Source organism: Mustelus asterias, unplaced genomic scaffold, assembly GCF_964213995.1.
Source record: "Mustelus asterias unplaced genomic scaffold, sMusAst1.hap1.1 HAP1_SCAFFOLD_42, whole genome shotgun sequence".
NCBI classification, from domain to species: domain Eukaryota; kingdom Metazoa; phylum Chordata; class Chondrichthyes; order Carcharhiniformes; family Triakidae; genus Mustelus; species Mustelus asterias.
The window spans coordinates 1859146-1883348 of NW_027590119.1; the positions used below are offsets into that span (position 1 = coordinate 1859146).

At 46.3% G+C, this 24203-nt stretch overlaps 1 protein-coding gene across 1 annotated transcript; it reads right to left on the minus strand.

Moving 5' to 3' along the window:
- Nucleotides 1-245: 245 nt before the first annotated feature.
- Nucleotides 246-22281, minus strand: LOC144482727 (uncharacterized). The gene is made up of 3 exons (XM_078201567.1): nt 22015-22281; nt 16522-16702; nt 246-874 (listed from the first exon to the last, which is right to left on the minus strand). The coding sequence occupies exons 1-3, from the start codon at nt 22279-22281 to the stop codon at nt 246-248; spliced, it is 1077 nt and encodes a 358-aa protein (XP_078057693.1).
- Nucleotides 22282-24203: the final 1922 nt, after the last annotated feature.

Sequence of the window (24203 nt, forward strand, 5' to 3'; positions counted from 1 at the left end):
AAATAGTGACTATTTCTTAACTTCCCAACACCCGGTCACTCTGTGATCCTTGTGAAATTTGAAACCAGGTATTCGCAACAAGACTCAAAGAGCATCAGCCCACTGGAGGCAAAGTCATGAGACCGGCCAGTCCAGCAGAAAGAAACCCCCTGACCCTCCCCATTGACCAACTGTGAGAATGAACAAAATGCAGTCCTGGATGTAACTGAGAGCAGAAACAATAACAGCAGAATCCAACCCTGGAATCACTCATGAACTCGCTGGTGTTTCTGCAGGTGGGATAACCGAGTGAATCCCTTCCCACACTGAGAGCAGGTGAATGGCCTCTCCCCAGTGTGAACTCGCTGGTGTGTCTGCAGGTGGGATGACCGAGTGAATCCCTTCCCACACTGAGAGCAGCTGAATGGCCTCTCCCCAGTGTGAACTCGCTGGTGTGTCAGCAGGCTGGATGAATCACAGAATCCCTTCTCACACTGAGAGCAGGTGAACGGTCTCTCTCCAGTGTGAACTCGCTGGTGTATCCGCAGGTGGGTCGACTGAGTGAATCCCTTCCCACACTGAGGGCAGGTGAATGGCCTCTCCCCAGTATGAATGCGCTCATGTGCCCGCAGATCGGATGACCAAGTGAATCCCTTCCCACACTGAGAGCAGGTGAATGGCCTCTCCCCAGAGTGAACTCGCTGGTGTGTCAGCAGGCGGGATGACAGAGTGAATCCCTTCCCACACTGAGAGCAGGTGAATGGCCTCTCTCCAGTGTGAACTCGCTGGTGTCTCTGCAGGCTGGATGACTGAGTGAATCCCTTCCCACACTGAGAGCAGGTGAATGGTCTCTCCCCAGTGTGACTGCGCCGATGAGCTTCCAGCTCTGATGGGACTCTGTATCTCTTCCCACAGTCCACACATTTCCATGGTTTCTCCATGGTGCAGGTGTCCTTGCCTCTCTCTTGGGTGGACAATCAATTGAAGCCTCGTCCACACACAGAACACGAGTACCGTCTCCCCCTGCTGTGAATGGTGTGATATTTATTCAGACTGTGTAACTGGTTAAAGCTCTTTAGTCCGTGCGCTGGAACACACTCACTCGAGTGTGGCAGTGTGTTGGTGCTTTTCCAGTCACACTGATGTTTGAAATCTTTTCAAATCAACAGACCGGACAATCATTTTTCCTTCTAGATTCAAAGTCCAATGATATTCAGCTCCCAAGGAATATGACTCTGTCAGATCTGACATGACGTTTGAGATTTCGGGCTGTGATTCCTCTTTCAATATCCTGTGAAATGAGTTTACACATATCATCAGTGTCAGTACAGGATAGAAATTCAGAACAGGATTCTATTTAAAAATGAAAGTGGATGGGCACTTGAAGGAAATAAACTTTCAGGAAAATGGGGATATAGAGTGGGAATGGGACTGGAATGTTATACAGAGAGTCAGCATGGACTCGAGTTACCAAATGGATTCCTTCTGTGCTGTAATGACTTTATGATTGGAAATGTATAACATTGCTACAGTATTATATTACAATGCAAGAAATAATAATAAATGTATTTTATTACAGAAACATAAATAATATATCTAATCTGGGTACCATATAATAACACTAGACATATCTCTGTTCTATATTAATTTACTGTGCCCTGAAGTGTCAGCCATCTCCTGCCCTTTAATTGTGAACATGAGGAAAGAGACCATCCTTTTAGACAGAAAGAAGATTAACGTTTCAGGGTGGGCAGAATGAATTACAGGGAATAAAAATGTATCAGATTTTGTTGGTCAATATAAGCTCAGAATGGGGGAGGTGGCTAGATGGGTGGAGAACTGCCTTGGTCACAGAAGACAGAGGGTGGTAGTGGAAGGCTCTTTTTCCGGCTGGAGGCCTGTGACTAGTGGTGTTCCGCCAGGCTCTGTATTGGGACCTCTGCTGTTTGTGATTTATATAAACGATCTGGAAGAAGGTGTAACTGGGGTGATCAGTAAGTTTGCGGACGACACAAAATTGGCAGGACTTGCAGATAGTGAGGAGCATTGTCAGAAGCTACAGAAGGATATAGATAGGCTGGAAATTTGGGCAAGGAAATGGCAGATGGAGTTCAATCCTGATAAATGCGAAGTGATGCATTTTGGTAGAAATAATGTAGGGAGGAGCTATACGATAAATGGCAGAACCATAAAGGGTGTAGATACGCAGAGGGACCTGGGTGTGCAAGTCCACAAATCCTTGAAGGTGACGTCACAGGTGGAGAAGGTGGTGAAGAAAGCATATGGCATGCTTGCCTTTATAGGATGGGGCATAGAGTACAAAAGTTGGGGTCTGATGTTGCAGATGTATAGAACATTGGTTCGGCCGCATTTGGATGAATTTGGTCGCCACACTACCAGAAGGACGTGGAAGCTTTGGAGAGAGTACAGAGGAGGTTTACCAGGATGTTGCCTGGTATGGAGGGGCTTAGTTATGAGGAGAGATTGGGTAAACTGGGGTTGTTTTCCCTGGTAAGACGGAGGATGAGGGGAGACTTAATAGGTGTATAAAATTATGAAAGGCATAGATAGGGTGAACGGTGGGAAGCTTTTCCCCAGGTCGGTGGTGACGTTCACGAGGGGTCATAGGTTCAAGGTGAAGGGGGGGGAGGTTTAACACAGATATCAGAAGGACATATTTTACACAGAGGGTGGTGGGGGCCTGGAATACGCTGCCAGGCAAGGTGGTGGAGGCGGACACACTGGAAACGTTTAAGACTTATCTAGATAGCCATATGAACGGAGTGGGAATGGAGGGATACAAAAGAATGGTCTAGTTGGGCCAGGGAGCGGCATGGGCTTGGAGGGCCGAAGGGCCTGACCCTGTGCTGTATTTTTCTTTGTTGTTAGAAGTGGAAGGGAAATGATCTCCAGTGGAAGAGAAACAATTCCTGAACATTGTAAGACTAAACTGGTAAATCAGCAGTGAATAGAGTTGTGAAGTGGTAAAGACCTCATCAAGACATAGCTTGCGGAAATAATAGTTAAAATACACCCATTATTAGAGGCAGAGGAAGGTAGACAATGGCAGAGAGCTGATCAGGGAGGGCAGAGGTCAAACAGAGAAATGGATGGCCGTTTAAAAATTCATAAAAAGCATGGTTAGCAAGTTTGCAGACAATACTAAATTAGGAGGTATCGCTGATAGTGACGAAGGTTATCAAATATTACAGGGGGATCTTGATCAGTTGATCAGTTAGGGAAGTGGGCCAATGATTGGCAAATGGATTTCAGTACAGATAATACAGAGTACAGAGGCACAACCTCAGGCTAAAGGGACGATCCTTTAAAACAGAGATAAGGAGGAATTTCTTCAGCCAGAGAGTGGTGAATTTGTGGAACTCTTTGCCGCAGAAGGCTGTGAAGGCCAGGTCATTGACTGTCTTTAAGACAGAGATAGATAGGTTCTTGATTAATAAGGGGATCAGGGGTTATGGGAAAAAGGCAGGAGAATGAGGATGAGAAAAATATCTGCCATGATTGAATGGCGGAGCAGACTCGATGGGCCGAGTGGCCTAATTCTGCTCCTATGTCTTATGGTCTTAAGTGTGAGTGTTGCATTTTGGAAAGTCAAATCAGGGTAGAACTTATACAGTGAATGGTAAGGCCCTGGGGAGTGTTGGGGAACAGAGGAACCGAGGAGTACAAGTATATAGTTTGTTGAAAGTGGCATCACAGGTAGACAAAGTGGTGAAGAAGGCATTTAGCACACTGGCCTTCATCGTCAGGGCACTGAGTATAGGAGTTGGGACATTATGTTATAGTTGTATGAGTCGTTGGTGAGGCTGCACTTGGAGTATTGTGTACAGTTTTTGTAACCCTGTTGTAGGAAAGACATTGATAAACTGGAAAGAGTGCAAAGAAGATTTATGAGGATGTTGCCGGGACTAATGGGCCTGAGTGATCGCGAGAGGTTGGACAGGCTCGGGTTTATTCCTTCGAACGTAGGAGAATGTGGGGTGACTATAATGAAGTGTATTAAATAATGAGGGGCATAGATTGGATGAACCCACATTGTCTTTTTGCCAGGGTTGGGGAATTGAAAACTCGAGGGCATAGGTTTAAGGTGAGAGGGGAAAGATTAAAAGGGACCTGAGGGGCAACGTCTTCATGCAGAGGGTGGTGCGTACATGGAATGAGCTGCCAGAGAAAGTGGTTGAGGCAGGTTCAAACAGCAGGTTTAAACATTTAAAAGGCATTTGGATAAGTACATGAATTGGAAAGGATTAGAGGGATATGAGCCAAACATGGGCAATTGGGACTAGCTGGGAGGGCACCATGGTTGGCATGGATCAGTTGGGCCCAAGGGCCTGTTTCCGTGCTGTATTGCTCTATGACTCTATGTGTTGGCTGCGTCAGCATCTATTGCCCATAACTCATTGCCCTTGAACTGAGTGGCTTGCATTGCTGGGGGATGTGGTAATTTCCTTCTTTAAAGGACATTATTAAATTGGATGAATTTTTACAACAATTGTCATCAATGGGCTTCTAATTCTAGATTTTTACTGAATTCAAATTTCAACATCTGGCCATTGTGGGATTCGAACCCAGGGTTCACAGTGTATTGCCCTGGATCCCTGTATTACTAGTCCAATGATACTATCACTGCACCATTGGCAAAGGAGCCACAATAGCCCGAGATCCATGGAATCAGAGCATGCTCTAAATTTAATTTAATGCTCAGTAACACTCACCCCAAAACAATTTCACTGTTTTCAACATTTTAAATCTGCTGGAGTCTACATCTGCAAAGATCTCAGAGAGATTGGTGTCCGGGCAAAATGTTGCAATCTTCAAATCTTCTCCCTGTAAATGAGGAAAGTTATCGGTGTAATTCAAGGTTTGTAATTCAGGACAGACAAACATTTCTTTTGGTCTGAGTTTGCTGTGAGTAAATCCTCCCCTTCTAACCCCCTGTAAAAGGAGTTTCCAAAATCCATCAGCATCTGTCCAGAACAGAAATTCAAAACATCCTCTCCTGTTACCTGCACAGAATTACTTTAGCTGGGACAAAATTGCAGTGGAGGCAGTTCAGAGAAGATCCAGTTGGTTGATTCCTTTCAGGTTGAGCAGCTGGGGCCTGTACTCTTTGGAGTTTAGAAGACTGAGAAATAATCTTAATGAAACATCTGGGAATTTAAGGGTGGCACAGGAGTTAGCACTGCTGCCTCACAGCACCAGGGTCCCAGGTTCAATTCCGGCCTTGGGTCACTGTCTTTGTGGAGTTTGCACATTTTCCCCATGTCTGTGTGAGTTTCCTCCGGGTGCTCCGGTTTCCTCCCACAGTCCAAAGATGTACGGGTTAGGTTGATTGACTGTGCTAAATTGACCCTCGTGTCAGGGGGATTAGCAGTGTAAAAGCAGGGGGTTGTGGGGATGGGGCCTGGGTGGGATTGTGGTCGATACAGACTTGATGGGCTGAATGGCCTCCTTCTGCACTGTAGGGATTCTATGATTCATATGATATAAGGTGCTTGACAACGTAGATGCTGAGAGGATGCTTCCTTTGGTGTGGGAATCAAGGAAAAATAAAGGATTTAAGGTTAAGATGGAGAGATCTTTTTTCTCAGTGGCTTGTTGATCTTTGGAACTCTGTTTTCACCAGAGAGGATTGGAGGCAGGTCATTGAATATATTCAAAGCTGAGGTTCTGAACCACAAGAAACTCATGGGTATGGATGGGGTGGGGGTAGCAAAGTCATAGAGATTTACAGCATGGAAAATGGCCCTTTGGCCCAACTTGTCCATGCCGCCTTTTTTTAAAACCCCTAAACTGGTCCCAATTGCCCGCATTTGGCCCATATCCCTCTCTACCCATCATACGCATGTAACTATCTAAATGCTTTTTAAAAGACAAAATTGTACCTACTTCTACTACTACCTCTGGCAGCTTGTTCCAGACACTCACTACCCTATCCAATTACAACGGGATCTTGATCAATTGGACCAGTGGGCTGACGAATGGCAAATGGAGTTTAATTTAGACAAATGCGAGGTGATGCATTTTGGTAGATTGAACCAGGGCAGGACTTACTCAGTTAATGATAGGGAGTTGGGTAGAGTTACAGAACAAAGAGACCTAGGGGTACATGTTCATAGCTCCTTGAAAGTGGAGTCACACGTGGACAGACTGGTGAAGGCGGCATTCAGCATGCTTGGTTTCATCGGTCAGAACATTGAATACAGGTGTTGGGACGTCTTGTTGAAGTTGTACAAGACATTGGTAAGGCCACACTTGGAATACTGTGTGCAATTCTGGTCACCCTAGTATAGAAAGGATATTATTAAACTAGAAAGAGTGCAGAAAACATTTACGAGGATGCTACCGGGACTTGATGGATTGAATTATAAGGAGAGGCTGGATAGACTGGGACTTTTCTCTGGAGCATAGGAAGCTGAGGGGTGATCTTTTAGAGGTCTATAAAATAATGAGGGACATAGATCAGCTGGTCAATATCTTTTCCCAAAGGTAGGGGAGTCTAAAACTAGAGGGCATAGGTTTAAGTTGAGAGGGGAGAGATACAAAAGTGTCCAGAGGGACATTTTTTTCACACAGAGGGTGATGAGTGTCTGGAACAAGCTGCCAGAGGTAGTAGTAGAGGTGTGTACAATTTTGTCTTTTAAAAAGCATTTAGACAGTTACTTGGGTACGATGGGTATAGAGGGATATGGGACAAATGCGGGCAATTGGGATTTTAATATAAAGACGGCATGGACAAGGAGGGCCGAAGGGCCTGTTTCTATGCTGTAGACTTCACTGACTCTATGACTCTCTGTGTGAACAAATTGCTCCTCTGGGCACTTTCGTATCGCTCCCCTCTCACCTTAAACCCTTGCCCTCTAGTTTTAGACTGCCCCACCTTTGGGAAAAGCTATTGACTATCGAGCTGATCTGTGCCCCTCATTATTTTATAGACCTCTATAAGATCACCCCTCAGCCTCCTACGCTCCAGAGAAAAGTCCCTGTCTATCCTACCTCTCCTTATAACTCAAACCATCAAATCCCGGTAGCATCCTAGTAAATCTTTTCTGCACTCTTTCTAGTTTAATAATATCCTTTCTCTAATAGGGTGACCAAAGAACAATACAGCACAGGAACAGGCCCTTCGGCCCTCCAAGCCCGTGCCACTCCCTGGTCCAAACTAGACCATTCTTTTGTATCCCTCCATTCCCACTCCGTTCATGTGGCTATCTAGATAAGTCTGAAATGTTCCCAGTGTGTCCGCCTCCACCACCTTGCCCGGCATTGCTCCTCTGGGCACTTTCGTATCGCTCCCCTCTCACCTTAAACCCTTGCCCTCTAGTTTTAGACTGCCCCACCTTTGGGAAAAGCTATTGACTATCGAGCTGATCTGTGCCCCTCATTATTTTATAGACCTCTATAAGATCACCCCTCAGCCTCCTACGCTCCAGAGAAAAGTCCCTGTCTATCCTACCTCTCCTTATAACTCAAACCATCAAATCCCGGTAGCATCCTAGTAAATCTTTTCTGCACTCTTTCTAGTTTAATAATATCCTTTCTCTAATAGGGTGACCAAAGAACAATACAGCACAGGAACAGGCCCTTCGGCCCTCCAAGCCCGTGCCACTCCCTGGTCCAAACTAGACCATTCTTTTGTATCCCTCCATTCCCACTCCGTTCATGTGGCTATCTAGATAAGTCTGAAATGTTCCCAGTGTGTCCGCCTCCACCACCTTGCCCGGCATTGCTCCTCTGGGCACTTTCGTATCGCTCCCCTCTCACCTTAAACCCTTGCCCTCTAGTTTTAGACTCCCCTACCTTTGGGAAAAGATATTGACCATCTTGCTGATCTGTGCCCCTCATTATTTTATAAACCTCTCTAAGATCACCCCTCAGCCTCCTATGCTCCAGAGAAAAAAGTCCCAGTCTATCCAGCCTCTCCAAAGTAGACATGATCTTATTGAGTGATGCAGCAGGCTCGATGGGCCGAATGACGGGCTCCTGTTTCGAATTCTTGTGTTCTTATTCCGATGTTCTTGGATAGCTGCGCATGCGCCCTGCTCCCTATTGTCCCTCTGAAGATAGAGGTTCTGAACCAGCCCCTGAAACCACGCCCATTGTGACCCCCGACGGCAGCGCATGCGCTCTCCTTCCCCGCTGAAACAAGATGGCGACCGAAAACCGGAGCCTGTTCGCGGGAAAAAACACCGGGAGCTGCAAACCCGGAACCGGCATGGTCTTATTCAGGCCTTGCAACCTGGAGCGGGCATTTGTGAAGCCTCCGCTCCCTCCCCACCCCGACTCCATTCCTCCCTCCGCCACACTGACTCTCACCCGCTGGAAAAAGCGTCCCCCGCACTCGCAGGGCTCCGAGCAAAGTGGCACTGCGCACACTCCAGATTCAGCACTGCGCCTGCGCAATAGGCTCCTGTGGAATGAAGAGGACACTTTCCCACCCGCAGGCGTACTTGGGAATTAACGGCGCCATTGTCAAAGACATAATAGAAAACTATCTGGTGCAATTGAGATGAATTAATTTTTTTAATACATTCCTCTGAATTTGTGATTAATTGGCCTGTGCACTAAGCAGATATTAATGTTCCACTTAAAATTAAAAGAGAAGGTGCAGGAAAAACGCAGCAGGATTGAGAGAGAACCCACAGAGGCAAGTTATGAATAGAGTTCAGACTGAAACAACAGTAAAAAAACCCACACGGGGGGCCATGAACTGAGTTCTGCATCCAACAGACAGCCTGATTTAAGCCAGCTCCTAACTGTGTTTCTAAACTCGAACCTATAAAACAGTAACACAGAAACAAAACTCTGTAGAGATTGTTTCTGGGACAAAGAAAATAAATACTGGAGATAGTCATCAGGCCAGACAGCCTGTGAGAGTCACAAACAGAATCGAGGGTTCAGGTTGCTGACCTGCCCTCAGTCTGCAATTAAACATTTAGAGTTAGTCACTGACTAATGGCGGTCACAATTCCCACAATGCTCGGCGCCTCAGAAACCCCTCCATTCAAAAGTTGTTCGCCAGAATTCACTAATCATAGAATCCTTACAGTGCAGAAAGAGGCCATTCGATCCATCGAGTCTGTACTGCAACGGCAACAATATATTCTGCACCCTACTCTTTTCCTTTCCCCCTATGTACTCTATCAATTTACTTTTTTTCTGTATAGCACGCAGGAAATAATACTTTTCACTGTATCCCAGAACATGCGACAATAATAAATCAAAGTAGACACTACATATCTTGGACACCAAGGGACAAATTTACCTAACCTGCACATCTTTGGGCTATGAGAAAAAACCGGAGCAGCCAGAGGAAATGCACACAGACAGAGGAAGATTGTGCAAACTCCACACATGAGGTGGAGATGCCAACGCTGAACTGGGGTAAGCACAATAAGAAGCCTCACAACACAAGGTTAAAGACCAACAGGTTTATTTGGAACCACAAGCTTTCAGAGCGCTGATGAAGGAGCAGTGCTCTGAAAGCTCGTGATTCCAAATAACCAAAAGAGAAAATGCTGGAAAATCTCAGCATGTTTGGCAACATCTGTAAGGACAGAAAAGAGCTGACATTTCGAGACCAGATGACTCTTTGTCAAAGCTTTGACAAAGGGTCATGTGGATTCGAAGCATCAGCTCTTTTCTCTCCTGACAGATCCTGCCATATCTGCTGAGATTTTCCAGCAATTTCTCTTTTGGTCTCAAATTCCAGCATCCGCAGTAATTTGCTTTGATTCCAAATAAACTTATTGGACTTTAACCTGGTGTTCTGAGGCTTCTTACCGTGCAAACTCCACAGAGACAGTCACCCACCGGTGGAATCGAACCCAGACTCAGTGAGGCAGCAGTGCTAACCACTGTGCCACAGTGAAGGTAGTTTGCCGCAAATTTCGGGTGATAACAATGGGCTGGATGTTGCTCAGAATGTGGAGCACTGCAGCAAAGTACAGACAGACAGAGCAGCAGACTGGACTGAGAAATGGAGTCTGCAGACTGGAACTGGCAGCATGAGGAGAGGTTATTTAGTCTAACACTCACAGCAATCTACAACCCACCCCCATTACCGAGACAGTGAGACAGAGATTATAAACACTCACCAACACAGCTCCACTGAAACGTCCCAGGAAAAAGAGGGAATCTGTGGCAGTTCCTGTCCTGATATAGCCCCAGGACTGTCACTCATACCCCCAACCCGGCCCAGTTCACAGCTCAGCCTCTCAGTTTGCAGCTTCCTGCACCTTGAGCCAACCCTAACCAGGTGTGGGAGGGATGTGGAACCCCAGAGTGGGGGGAGGGGTGACCTCCTGCTGTGCCCCAAATAGTTTCTCCTTCCCCTCCCCCTTGGCGCTCTAAGGTCTCAATGTGGATGTGTTGATGGACATTGCAGAGCCTCACTGAGCTGCGCCTGTCCCTTATCCTGGGTCACCCCCTCCCCCTGGGTTCAGTGTGTTCAGTTCGCTGCTTCTTTCCCTGCTGAACCTTCAGTTAATCAAAAACAGAAAGTGCTGGAAAACCTCAGCAGGCCTGATCATCCAGACTGGAAGTATTAACTCTATTCTCTCCACAGACGCTGAGATTTCCAGCATTTTCTGTTTCTGTTTCAGATTCCAGCATCCGCAGTATTTTGCTTTTATCTTAAACAAGCATTCTTTGATGGCCTTTACCCTCCGTGCTCCTTTCCAGAGCTTCCCACCTTCTGCTATTGTCCCTGACTCCCACATTAACTCTGTCATTCCTCCCCTTTACCCCGCTCACCCTGTCTAAAGTCAGGCTCAGAGTTTTACCGCCATCTCCCCCTCCCCCAGCCTCCACATCCCAACACCCGGAATCTCTAACCCAGCGGTTCCAGTTTGTCTGGTTTGAGTTCAGATTTGCCGCAGCACCGACAGGATTTCACTTCAAACCAGCCGGAACTGACTGCTCACAAATCCCTAAATGTTTCTCCAGCAGCCCGGGCTTGTTAATGTTGTTTAAAGTCAGCGCCCAAATGCAGTTACTCTCCTCAGTTTAAAAAACTTCTCCGTTTAATCTAAGGTATTATTCACACCACACACAAATATAAAATTGTGACCGTTACCCCCCCCCCCCCCCTCCCCCCGGCCACCCAGACCCGAGCTGGGGTGTCCTGAGTAAGAGACATCTGTTCCAGGTGTGACAATTCTTACACATTCTCTGGTTGACATCAAACGGAAAACGCTGGAAATATTCATGAATGAAAGCAAATTGCTGCTTTTGTCAAAGGGGTCACCTGGACTCGAAACCTCAGCTCTTTCTGTCTCCTGCCAGACCTGCTGAGATTTTCCAGCGTTTTCTCTTTTGGCTGGAAATACTCAACAAGTCAGGCAGCCTCTGTGGAGAGAGAAACAGACTGAATGTGACCTGTCATCGGAACTGGGAAATATAATATTATTTCTCGCAACTGAAAGAGACACTTTACAGCCTTCAGAACAAAACTGAGTCCAACAATTTTACACCACAATCTCTGCCCCCATTGTGTTCTGTGTTTCGTTGCTGCTTTTTTCACCTAATTTCCCTCTTGTTTACTTTACTTTACATTCAGACTATCGCTCACCGGCTATTCACACCTCATCCAGAACATCTTTTGTGTCTTTACTTGTCCCATTGCCACTCGCTTTGGTCTTGGGCCGTGAAACATTTTGTCAGTTTGCAGATCTTTCATTTTGCCTCCTCCACCTCCCTCTCTCAATTCTTCAGAGGTCAGTCTTTGACAAAGGGTCATCTGGACTCGAAACGTCAGCACTTCTCTCTCCTGACAGATGCTGCCAGACCTGCTGAGATTTTCCAGCATTTTCTCTTTTGGTTTCAGATTCCACCATTCACTGTAATTTGTTTTTATCCTGATTTTCCCTGTGTGGCTCTGGAGAGCGCTTGAGACGTTAGGGACAGAGAAAACGAGATTTTTCACTCTCTCTCAGAGGGTCTTTGGTCTGTGGAATTCTCTTCCCCAGAGAGCAGTGGAGACAGAGTCATTGAATATTTTTCAGGCTGAATAAATGGATTCCTGATTGACAAGAGAGTCAGATGGTTGGGGGGGGGGGCATTCGGGGGGGCGGGGGGGGGTGAGGGGGGAGACAGAAAAATGGAGCTCTGGCCACAATCAGATCAGTGGGGATCTTGTCAAATGCTGGAGCAGAGGGGCCCAATGGTCCACTGCTGCTCCTCATTCATATGGATGTTTGGCTGCATGTTTCACTCTGTTTCTGCCTCCATAGAAGCTGCTGGGCCTGTTGACAATTTGTGGCATTGACTGTTTTATTTCAAAATTTAAGACTCTGTAACATATCACTGTGTAATCCAACAATTAATCCAGTTCCCCTGGATTTCTGCTCTGTAACATATCACTGTGTAATCCAATAATTAATCCAGTTCCCCTGGATTTCTATTCTGTAACATATCACTGTGTAATCCATCAATTAATCCAGTTCCCCTGGATTACTGCACTGTGGCATAGTGGTTAGCACCGCTGCCTCACAGCACCAGGGACCTGGGTTCGATTCAAGTTTCGGGTCACTGTCTGTGTGGAGTTTGCACATTCTCCCCGCGTCTGTGTGGGTTCCCTCTGGATGCTCCAGTTTCCTCCCACAGATCAAAGATGGGCGGGTTAGGTGGATTGGCCGTACTAAATTGCCCCTTAGTGTCAGGGGGACTAGCTAGGTGCATGGCGTTAAGGGGATAGGGCCTGGATAGGATTGTGGTCATGCAGACTCGATGGGCCGAATGGCCACCTTCTCCACTGTTGGATTCTATGATTCTAGTTAGAAATCTCACATCACCAGGTTAAAATCCAACAGGTTTATTTGGTATCATGAGCTTTTGGAGCGCTGCTCCTTCATCAGGTGAGTCAATCGTCTATGATTCTAGATACAGACAAACTCACAGATTCATAAATACATTCACAGACACGCATATATGATTTCAAGAAGTAATTAGATATAGATCATGGGATTAAAGGGATCAAGGGATATGGGAGGAAGGGGGGAATCAGGATATTGAATTCGATGGTCAGCCATGAACAAAATGAATGGTGGGGCAGGCTCGGAGGGCCGAATGGCCTACTCCTGCTTCTTGTTTCTATCTTTCTGCACTCACGCGCACACGCACACACACACACTGAGACCACCTGCTGGGCACCAAAATAATGATGTGGAGATGCCGGCGTTGGACTGGGGTAAGCACAGTAAGAAGTCTCACAACACCAGGTTAAAGTCCAACAGGTTTATTTGGCAGCAAATACCATAAGCTTTCGGGGCAATGCTCCTTCGTCAGATGGAGTGGTCTCTGTTCTCAAACAGGGCACAGACACAGAAATCAAATTACAGAATACTGATTAGAATGCAAATCTCTACAGCCAGCCAGGTCTTAAATGCACAGACAATGTGGGTGGAGGGAGCATTCAACACAGGTTAAAGAGATGTGTATTGTCTCCAGACAGTACAGCTTGTGAAATTGTGCAAGTCCAGGAGTCAAGCTGTGGGGGTTACTGATAATGTGACATAAATCCAACATCCCGGTTTAGACCGTCCTCATGTGTGCGAAACTTGGCTATCAGTTTCTGCTCAGTGACTCTGCGCTGTCGTGTGTCGTGAAGGCCGCCTTGGAGAACGCTTACCTGAACTCCTGGACTTGCACAATTTCACAAGCTGTACTGTCTGGAGACAATACACATCTCTTTAACCTGTGTTGAATGCTCCCTCCACCCACATTGTCTGTGTATTTAAGACCTGGCTGGCTGTAGAGATTTGCATTCTAATCAGTATTCTGTAATTTGATTTCTGTGTCTGTGCCCTGTTTGAGAACAGAGACCACTCCATCTGACGAAGGAGCATTGCTCCGAAAGCTTATGGTATTTGCTACCAAATAAACCTGTTGGACTTTAACCTGGTGTTGTGAGACTTCTTACTGCACCAAAATAATAACAGACGCAAATCTGAAACTCAGTGTGTGGGTTTTATTGTGAAATGAGATAATGTATAAATATATCCCCATAGCTCCGGGTGGGAGTGGAATTGATGATTTCTTGACTGTCTGTCTGTACTGCTGCCTCACAGTGCCAGGAACTCGGTTCAATTCCTGGCTTGGGTCACTGTCTGTGTGGAGTCTGCACGTTCTCCCCGTGTCTGTGTGGGTTTCCTCCGGGTGCTCTGGTTTCCTCCCACAGTCTGAAAGATGCGCTGTTTAGGTGCATTTACCTGAACAGGTGCCGGACTGTGGCGACTCGGGGAATTTCACAGTAACTTCATTGCAGTGTTAATGTAAGCCTTACTTGCGACTAATAAATAAATTTAACTTTTAACTTTAATTTTGTGAACTCATAGAATCATAGAATCTTACAGAGCAGAAGAAGGCCATTCAGCCCATCGAGTCTGCACCAACCACAATCCCACCCAGGCCCTACCCCGGTAACTCAACATATTTAACCTGATAATCCTCCCGACACTAGGGTCAATTTTGCAAAGCCAGCCAACCTCAGCAGCACATCTTTGGACTGTGGGAGGAAACCGGAGCACCCGGAGGAAATCCACACAGAATGTGCAAACTCCACACAGTGACCCAAGCTGGGAATCAAATCCAAATCCTTGGCGCTGTGAGGCAGCAGTGCTAACCACTGTGCCACTGTACCGCCCAGTGCTCTGAGGTTGAGTTTCTTCTTCAAACCTAAGAAGATTCAGTATCACATCAGGGCGAGGAAAAAGGAGTCCATTGGCTTCAGATGGATAATGGTAAAAGTTAATATCCCAATGTATTCACTTTATTCCTTCAAGCTGAGGTTTACAAAGTGAGAATTCCGCTGTTTATAGCAGTGACTAAATAAGCAATGATACTCATCCTATATTTAAATTAGTCTGTAATTCACCTCAATTTCACACAGGTTAACATTTTTCAAGCATTTGGAACCCCAAATGTCTGCTGATGTGTCATCCAGAGCTGTTTTCCTGGCAGTTTGTGTCAGTAGTAGGCTGCCGTTACCATCCACTCTTGGGCAGGGTGAGGAGACAGCTCCGACACCGACCTCAGCTGGAATGGGGATTGAACCATACATTAGTCCGCAGGCCAGCAATGCTGCAGGAATTGCAAAGGGGCTGCACAGAGGTCCAGAATTGGAAGAGGGGGTTGTGGAGATGGAGGAAGCGTCTGCAAGACATGAGGACATTTTGGATTATCTCAAAATTACAGAATGTGGGAGACCAGTCAGGAATGTGTTGAAATTGTCAAGTCTGGCAGTAATGTGTGGATGTGGGATTCAGCAGCAGATGAAGGGCTGCACGGTGGAACAGTGGTTGGCACTGCTGCCTGACAGCAGTGGGTTTCTGTGTACGTTCTCCCTGTGTCTGAGTTTCCTCTGGGTGCTTCCGTTTCCTCCTACATTCCAAAGATGTGCAGGTTAGGTGGATTGGCCATGTCAAATTATCCGTTAGCGTCCAAAGATGTGTAGGTTAGGGGGGGTTAGCAGGGTAAATGCACAAGGGTACAGGGCCCATCGAGTCTGCACCGACTCTCCAACAGAGCATCTTACCCAGGCCCTATCCCCGTAACCCCACATATTTACCCCGCTGTTCCACTGTGTTACTTATTCATTACAATAGGGACCAGAGTCTGAGGTTATAAATGGGTGAGTTTACTCCAATAGTAATTCTTTCGACATCTGACAAGTTTACAGCTATTAACATCCTGCCTATCAAATAGCTCCAGTCTACATATGAGATTACCAACATTGAGAGCTTTCAAATCCTTATCCTGAAGTTACAAAACAGACTTTAGTCCTCGGCCTGCTGATACATCGGCACATTCACACAGGGGTGGATTGGACTGTGATCTGTTTATTGTTCATCTTTAGTTCAATACAGTTTCTGAGTGATTTAAATTTAAAACAAGGTCTGCAGGCGTGAAGATTTATTGACACATGAATGAGAGATGCTGTGGGGTATTCTACGAGTCCAACAGGGTTGATTTACATCAGAAAAACTCCAACTATCAGTATAAACATAATTCAGTCTGGGATGCAATTAACAGCAGCAATAACAGCAGAATCACACCCCTGTGATCACTGGTGAACTCGCTGGTGTCTCACCAGGTTGTATGACTGGGTGAATCTCTTTCCACACATTGAACAAGTGAACAGCTTCTCCTCACTGTGAACTTGTTGGTGTCTCAGCAGAGTGGATGACCGGGTGAATCCTTTTCCACACTCAGTGCAAGTGAACGATCTCTCCTCAGAGTGATTTCGCTGGTGTGCGAGCAGAAGTTTTCTGCTTTTAAAGCTCTTCTCACAGTCAGAACATCTGAACAGTCTCTCATTTGTGTGAACAAGTTGGTGTGAAGTGAGAGAGGATAAACAAGTGAATCCCTTCCCACACACAGGGCAGGTGAACGGCCTCTCCCCACTGTGAATGCGCTGGTGTACAGTGAGGTCGCCTGATCGCCTGAGGCCAGTCCCTCAGTGAGAGCTCGTGATTGGTCTCTCATCAGAGTGAACATGTTGATGGAGACGCAGTTCCTCAGAACTTTTATAGCCCTTCCCGCAGTCTGGACATTTAACCGGTCTCTCTTCACTGTGAACTCGTTGGTGTTTCTGCAGGTTGGATGATCGGTTAAGTTCCTTCCCACACTCAGAGCAGGTGAATGGCCTCTCTCCAGTGTGAATGCGCTCATGTGCCACAAGGTGGAATGATGTCCTGAACCCCTTCTGGCAGTGGGAGCAGTTGAACGGTGTGGAACCGGTGTGAATGTACTGGTGCTCCCGCAGTGTGCGTGGAGTTTTAAAACTCCTTCCACACTCAGTGCATTTAAACTCTCTCCTGTCTGTGTGAACTCGCTGGTGTCTCTGCAGGGCAGAGAAATCTGTGAATCCCTTCCCACGCACGGAGCAGGTGAATGGCCTCTCCCCTGTGTGAATGTGCCGATGTATCAGCAGGGCCGATGACTGAGTAAATCCTTTTCCACATTCGGAGCAGGTGAACTGCCTCTCCCTGCTGTGAATGCACTGGTGAATCAACAGGCCAGCTGTCTGAGTGAATCCCTTCCCACACACAGGGCAGCTAAAAGGTCTCTCTCCAGTGTGAGTGCGTCGGTGATTTTCCAGGTGAACTGGGTAATTGAATCCTTTCCCACAGTCTCCACATTTATACGGTCTCTCCCTGATGTGACTGCGCTTGTGTCTTGACAGGCCAGACGATCGTTTGAAGCCTTGTCCACACACAGAACATGTGTATGGTTTCTCCCCACTGTGAATGGTGCTTTTTTCTTCAATGTTTAATGGCCTATGATATTTAGATCCTGATGCAGGGTTTCCAATTCTTGGATCATTGGGACCTCTTCTGGGGCAGGTGGGACCTGTACAAGAGAGACGGGTTACACCTAAACTACAAGGGGACCAATATACTTGCAGGGAGATTTGCTAGTGTTATTGGGGAGCGTTTAAACTAGATTTGCAGGGGCGTGGGAACCAGAGTGCCAGAGCAGATAGTGGAGCAGGGGTAAAAAGACAGGTTAGTTCAAGCAAAATCACAAATGGAAGGGTAGAGTGTGGTGGAAATAATTTTTTGAGGTGTGTCTATTTCAATGCCAGGAGTATTGTAGGGAAGGCAGATGAGCTGAAGGCGTGGATAGACACGTGGAAATATGACATTATAGCCATTAATGAAACTTGGCTACAGGAGGGGCAGGACTGGCAGCTCAATGTTCCAGGGTTCCAATGTTTCAGGCGGGATAGAGGCAGAGGGATAAAAGGTGGGGGGGGTGGCATTGTTGGTCAGGGAAAATGTTACAGCGGTACTCAGGCAGGATAGATTAGGGAGCTTGTCCACAGAGGCCCTATGGGTGGAGCTGAGAAACAGGAAAGGTATGACCACATTAATGGGCTTGTATTATAGACCACCCAATAGTCAGCGAGAACTGGAGGAGCAAATCAGCGGAGAGATAGCTGACAACTGCAAGAAACACAAAGTTGTAATAGATGGGGATTTTAATTTTCCACATATAGATTGGGACTCGCATACTGTTAAAGGTTTAGACGGGGTAGAGTTTGTAAAATGTGTTCAGGAGAATTTTCTACATCAGTATATAGAGGTGCCAACTAGAGAGGATGCGATATTGGATCTCCTATTGGGAAATGAGTTAGGGCAGGTGATGGATGTGAGTGTGAGGGAACACTTTGGATCCAGTGATCATAATGCCATTAGTTTCAACCTGATCGTGGATAAGGATAGATCTGGTCCTCGGGTTGAAGTTCTGAACTGGGAAAAGGCCAAATTTGATGAAATGAGAAGGGATCTGGGAAGTGTGGATTGGCACAAGCTGTTCTCTGGTAAGGATGTAAATGGAAAGTGGGAGGCCTTCAAAGGAGAAATTTTGAGAGTGCAGAGTTTGTATGTTCCTGTCAGGATTAAAGGCAAAGTAAATAGGAATAAGGAAACTTGGTTCTCGAGGGAGATTGTCACACTGATTAAGAGGAAGAGAGAGTTGTATGAAATGTACAGGCAGCAAGGAACACATCAGATGCTCGAGGAGTATAAAAAGTGCAAGAAGCTACTTAAGAGGGAAATCAGGAGGGCTAAAAGAAGACATGAGGTTGCTTTGGCAGACAGAGTGAAGGAAAATCCAAAGAGCTTCTATAGGTATGTTAGGAGCAAAAGGATAGTGAGGGATAAAATTGGTCCTCTTGAAGACCAGAGTGGTAGACTGTGTATGGAACCAAAAGAGATGGGGGAGATACTAAGTGGTTTTTTTGCATCCGTATTTACTGAGGAAACGGGCATGGAGTCTATGGAAATAGGGCAAACTGGTAGGGAGGCCATGGAACCTTTACAGATTAAAGGGGAGGAGGTGCTCGCTGTCTTGAGGTAAATCAGAGTGGATAAATCCCCAGGACCGGACAGGGTATTCCCACGGACCTTGAGGGAAGCTCGTGTTGAACTTGCAGGGGCCCTGGCAGACATATTTAAAATGTCAGTATTCACGGGGGAGGTGCCGGATGATTGGAGGGTGGCTCATGTTGTTCCGTTGTTTAAAAAAGGTTCCAAAAGAAATCCGGGAAATTATCGGCCAGTAAGTTTGACGTCGGTGGTGGGCAAGTTATTGGAAGGTGTGATAAGGGATAGGATCTACAAATATTTGGATAGACAGGGACTTATTAGGGAGAGTCAACATGGCTTTGTGCGTGGTAGGTCATGTTTGACCAATCTATTAGAGTTTTTCGAGGAGGTTACCAGGAAAGTGGATGAAGGGAAGGCAGTGGATGTTGTCTACCTGGATTTCAGCAAGGCCTTTGACAAGGTCCCTCATGGGAGGTTAGTTAGGAAGGTTCAGTCGCTGGGTATACATGGGGAGGTAGTAAATTGGATAAGACACTGGCTCAATGGAAGAAGCCAGAGAGTGGTTGTGGAGGATTGCTTCTCTGAGTGGAGGCCTGTGACTAGTGGTGTGCCGCAGGGATCGGTGTTGGGTCCATTGTTGTTTGTCATCTATATCAATGATCTGGATGATAATGTGGTCAATTGGATCAGTAAGTTTGCTGATGATACAAAGATTGGAGGTGTAGTGGACAGTGAGGAAGGTTTTCAAAGCTTGCAGAGGGATTTGGACCAACTAGAAAAATGGGCTGAAAAATGGCAAATGGAATTTAACGCAGACAAGTGTGAGATATTGCACTTTGGAAGGACAAACCAAAGAAGAACGTACAGGGTAAATGGTAGGACTCTGAAGAATGCAGTTGAACAGAGGGATCTGGGAATACAGGTACAGAGTTCCCTAAAAGTGATGTCACAGGTGGATAGGGTCGTAAAGAGTGCCTTTGGTACATTGGCCTTTATAAATCGGAGTATCGAGTATAAAAGTTGGAGTGTTATGGTAAGGTTATATAAGGCATTGGTGAGGCCGAATTTGGAGTATTGTGTACAGTTTTGGTCACCTAGTTACAGGAAGGATGTAAATAAGATTGAAAGAGTGCAGAGAAGGTTCACAAGGATGTTGCCGGGACTTGAGAAGCTGAGTTACAGAGAGAGATTGAATAGGTTGGGACTTTATTCCCTGGAGCGTAGAAGATTGAGGGGAGATTTGATAGAGGTGTATAAGATTTTGATGGGTATAGATAGAGTGAATGCAAGCAGGCTTTTTCCGCTGAGGCTAGGGGAGAAAAAAACCAGAGGGCATGGGTTAAGGGTGAAAGGAGAAAAGTTTAAAGGGAATATTAGGGGGGGCTTCTTCACGCAGAGAGTGGTGGGAGTGTGGAATGAGCTGCCGGATAAAGTGGTAAACGCGGGGTCACTTTTAACATTTAAGAAAAACTTGGACGGGTTCATGGATGAGAGGGGTGTGGAGGGATATGGTCCAAGTGCAGGTCAGTGGGACTAGGCATAAAATGGTTCGGCACAGACAAGAAGGGCCAAAAGGCCTGTTTCTGAGCTGTAATTTTCTATGGTTCTATGAATCGAGGCACTCAGTCAGATCTTGATGTGATCCTTGATTTACAATTGTCTGTAATTCCTCACCTTCTAATCCCCTGAAAAATGAATTGAAAACAGAAAGAGGGAAACATAAGAGACAAGCCATTAAAACACAAAGGCTTTTTGTGAAATTGAGCTGAATGAATCTGGTAAATTGTGGGATTGGGAATAGGAAAAAGGATATGAAAGCTGCTGGATTGTCATAAAGCTTCAAACTGTTCACCAGTGCACTGAGGGAAAGGAACCCTTCACCCCTTCAGAGCCCACAACAAGAATCCAGCCTTTATGCGTGAAGAGGGAGAGGTCAGGGAGGAGGGTGATGGAAAGAGATTTTATACATCAGCAACTCAACCAGCATTTTGGCAGAATCTCCCAAACCCACAATCTTTCCCACCTGGAAGTACCAGAGCAGCTGGGACATGGGAAAACCACACAACTCCCTGACTTGGACAAATATCATTATCCCTTCAATGTGACTGGGTTAAAATCCTAATACTGTTGCATTGTGGGAGCACCTTTACTCTATGGACTGCAGAGGTTTAAGAAAAAGGCCAACTATCACCATCACAAAGGATAACTGGTGATTGGTAACATATCACTGTCAGTGCAGGATAGTAATTCAGGACAGTAACCTGGGCCTTGTGAGTAATGTCCACATCCTAAGAAGTTTTATTTTTTTGCAAATCTATATGAAACTTGCAATGAAACAAAACCCACGACCACTACAATCTACAAGGACAAGGACAGTGGACAGATGGGAAACCACCATTTGGAATTCCCCCTCCAAGCCACTCACCATCCTGATTTGGAAATATGTCGCTTTCCTTCACTGTCATTGGATCAAAATCTTGGAATTCCCTCCCTAACAGCACTGAGGGTGTACCTACCACATGGATTGCAGCGATTCAAGAAGGCAGCTTACCAACAACTTTTCAAGGGCAATTAGGGATGGGAAATAAGTGCTGGTCTAATCAATGACACCCACCTCCATTGAATGATTTTGAGAAATGACCTGGAATATCCATGAGAATACAATCCTACAATTATTCAGTGAAATACTTCACTCAGTCACACCATTTTCTGAGTTTACATTTGACTGGAGCTCTTGGATTCCGCTGTAATTGCTGCTGCTTGTGGAAGACTTTGGGACATTTACAATTCTGCACCTATTACCACTCCCTTTCTTTCTGATGGATAATGAAAGATCTATGCATAGATTTCAGTATAACTTGGTTCCTCTTTTAATTAATTTATCGAACGCGCCCCCGTCCCCCAATCTACACACAATAGTAAAAACATCACGAGCTACTAACAATGACTTTCAATGGCAGAGTCCTGACCCAGCATTCCCCGCGGTGCTGAATGTCCCCTATTCACACCAGAGGCAGGCACCGCACAGGCGCATTAACCCCCCATATTGGAGCGTGCGCACTGTCAGTAATGGCGATGAGGTTGGGCTGTTTTTGCCTCTTTGCAGCGGGAAAGAAAGAGAAAACTCTGATGGAGCGGGCTCTGGATAGGGAAAGTTTCTAAACAATTGGTGAGTGCCTCAAACCGCGATTAAGACTCTGCCGCTCCCGTGTTTGCAGCTCTGGGTCTTTTCCTCTCCGAGGCCCAAGCCCAGGCTGACGGCCGCCATCTTGGTTCCACGAGGAGCGCATGCGGCAGGGTATTCTTGACGCAACAGTATGGGGGCGGGGCTAAGGTTATTCTCTTCCCACCGGGTCCTCGTGTCCGATACAGCCACCAGAGTATGAGTTTGTTCAACATTTTCACCCACTCTCAAGCTGCAGCTGATGTTTTGCAGCCGCGAGGAGTCCATGAACCATGTTTATATTCAGTGTGAGAGGTTGCAGACCTTGAAGGAGCTGCCTCTCCACTTTTAATTTTAAGGGTGGCACGGTGGCACAATGGTTAGCACTGCTGCTTCACAGCTCCAGGGGCCTGGGTTCGATTCCCGGCTTGGGTCACTGTCTGTGCGGAGTTTGCACATTCTCCTCGTGTCTGTGTGGGTTTCCTCCGGGTGCTCCGGTTTCCTCCCACAGTCCAAAGATGTGCGGGTTAGGTTGATTGGCCGTGCTAAAATTGCCCCTTAGTGTCCTGAGATGCGTAGGTTAGAGGGATTAGCGGGTAAATATGTAGGGATATGGGGTGGGATTGTGGTCGGTGCAGACTCGATGGGCCAGATGGCCTCTTTCTGCACTGTAGGGTTTCTATGATTCTATGATTCTTCTTTAATTACACTTCTTTTCTGCCCCACACTCCTATTCGTTGGCTGCCCAGTGTGGAGCAGGCTAGGGAGGTCAGAGGATCTTTTCCTGGACCTGCTCTTGGGGCTAGTTAAAACAGTAATTTGTAGATCAGCAGGAGGTAACTTGGCTGTCGGCTGCTCTTCCGTGGTCTTGTCCATGCTCGAATGGTCCTGGAGAGGGAGTGTGCGGTGTCAACTGGAACACTCGATACCTTCCACAACTCAGGGTACAGAGTGTCTCATAGACACTGGAAACAAATTTCTGGTTTAGTTGAGATGGAAGTTTGATTGGACCACAAGATTGGAGAAACAAGAGAGAAAATAATGTTCTGTGGAAACTAGAAATGCTTGTTCTGAATTTCTATCCTGTACTGACAGTGATACTGACTCTGCCAATGTCTTTTACAAGGTACACAGGCGGGAAACTGAAACCAAACATCACATCAAAATCTGAAAAAGTCACTCCATTCATCACAACACGAATACCATCGACCTTTAAATGTGAAAGATTTCAAACATCAGTGTGACTGGAAAAGCACCGAACAAACGTACACCCAAGTTCCAGTGACCTGACTGTGGAAACAGCTTTAACCAGTTACACAGCCTGAAAAAACATCACACTATTCACAGCAGCGAGCCAAAGGATGGGAAGACCTAGGATCAGAGTTAGGCCATTGGGCCCATCGAGTCTGCTCCACCATTCAATGAGATCATGGTTGATCTGATATAATCCTCAACTCCACTTTCCTGCCTTATCCCCATGACCCTTGATTCCCTTACTGAGAAAGAATACACAAGTTCTTTGTGTGGACAAGGCTTGAACAGATCATTTAACCAAGAGAGACACAAGGATACTGGCACCATGGAGAAACCATGGAACAAAGAACAAAGAAAACTACAGCACAGGAACAGGCCCTTCGGCCCTCCAAGCCTGCACCAACAATGCTGCCCAACTAATCTAAAACCCCCTACCCTTCCGGGGACCATATCCCTCTATTCCCATCCTATTCATGTATTTGTCCAGATGCCCCTTAAAACTCACTATCATATCTGCTTCCACTACCTCCCCCGGCATCGAGTTCCAGGCACCCACCACCCTCTGTGTAAAAAAACTTGAAAATGTGGTGACTGTGGGAAGGGATTCAATTATCCATCTCTGCTGGAAATGCATCGCCGCGGTCACATTGGGGAGAGACCATTCACCTGCTCTGTGTGCAGGAAGGGATTCATTCAATCATCCCACCTGCTGACCCACCAGCAAGTTCACATTGAAGAGAGGTGTTGACAGTGATAACAATTCTAAAAGCTCTGAGGACCTGTGAAGCACCAGGTCATTCACATTGTGAGACAGTTCAGTTGCTCGCATTGTGGGAAGCTATTTAAACAATCACAGAACCTCACTGAACACGAACACACTCACACTGGGGAGAGGCTGTTCACCTGCTCTGTGTGAGGGAACGGATTCACATGATCATCCCACCTCGCTACACACC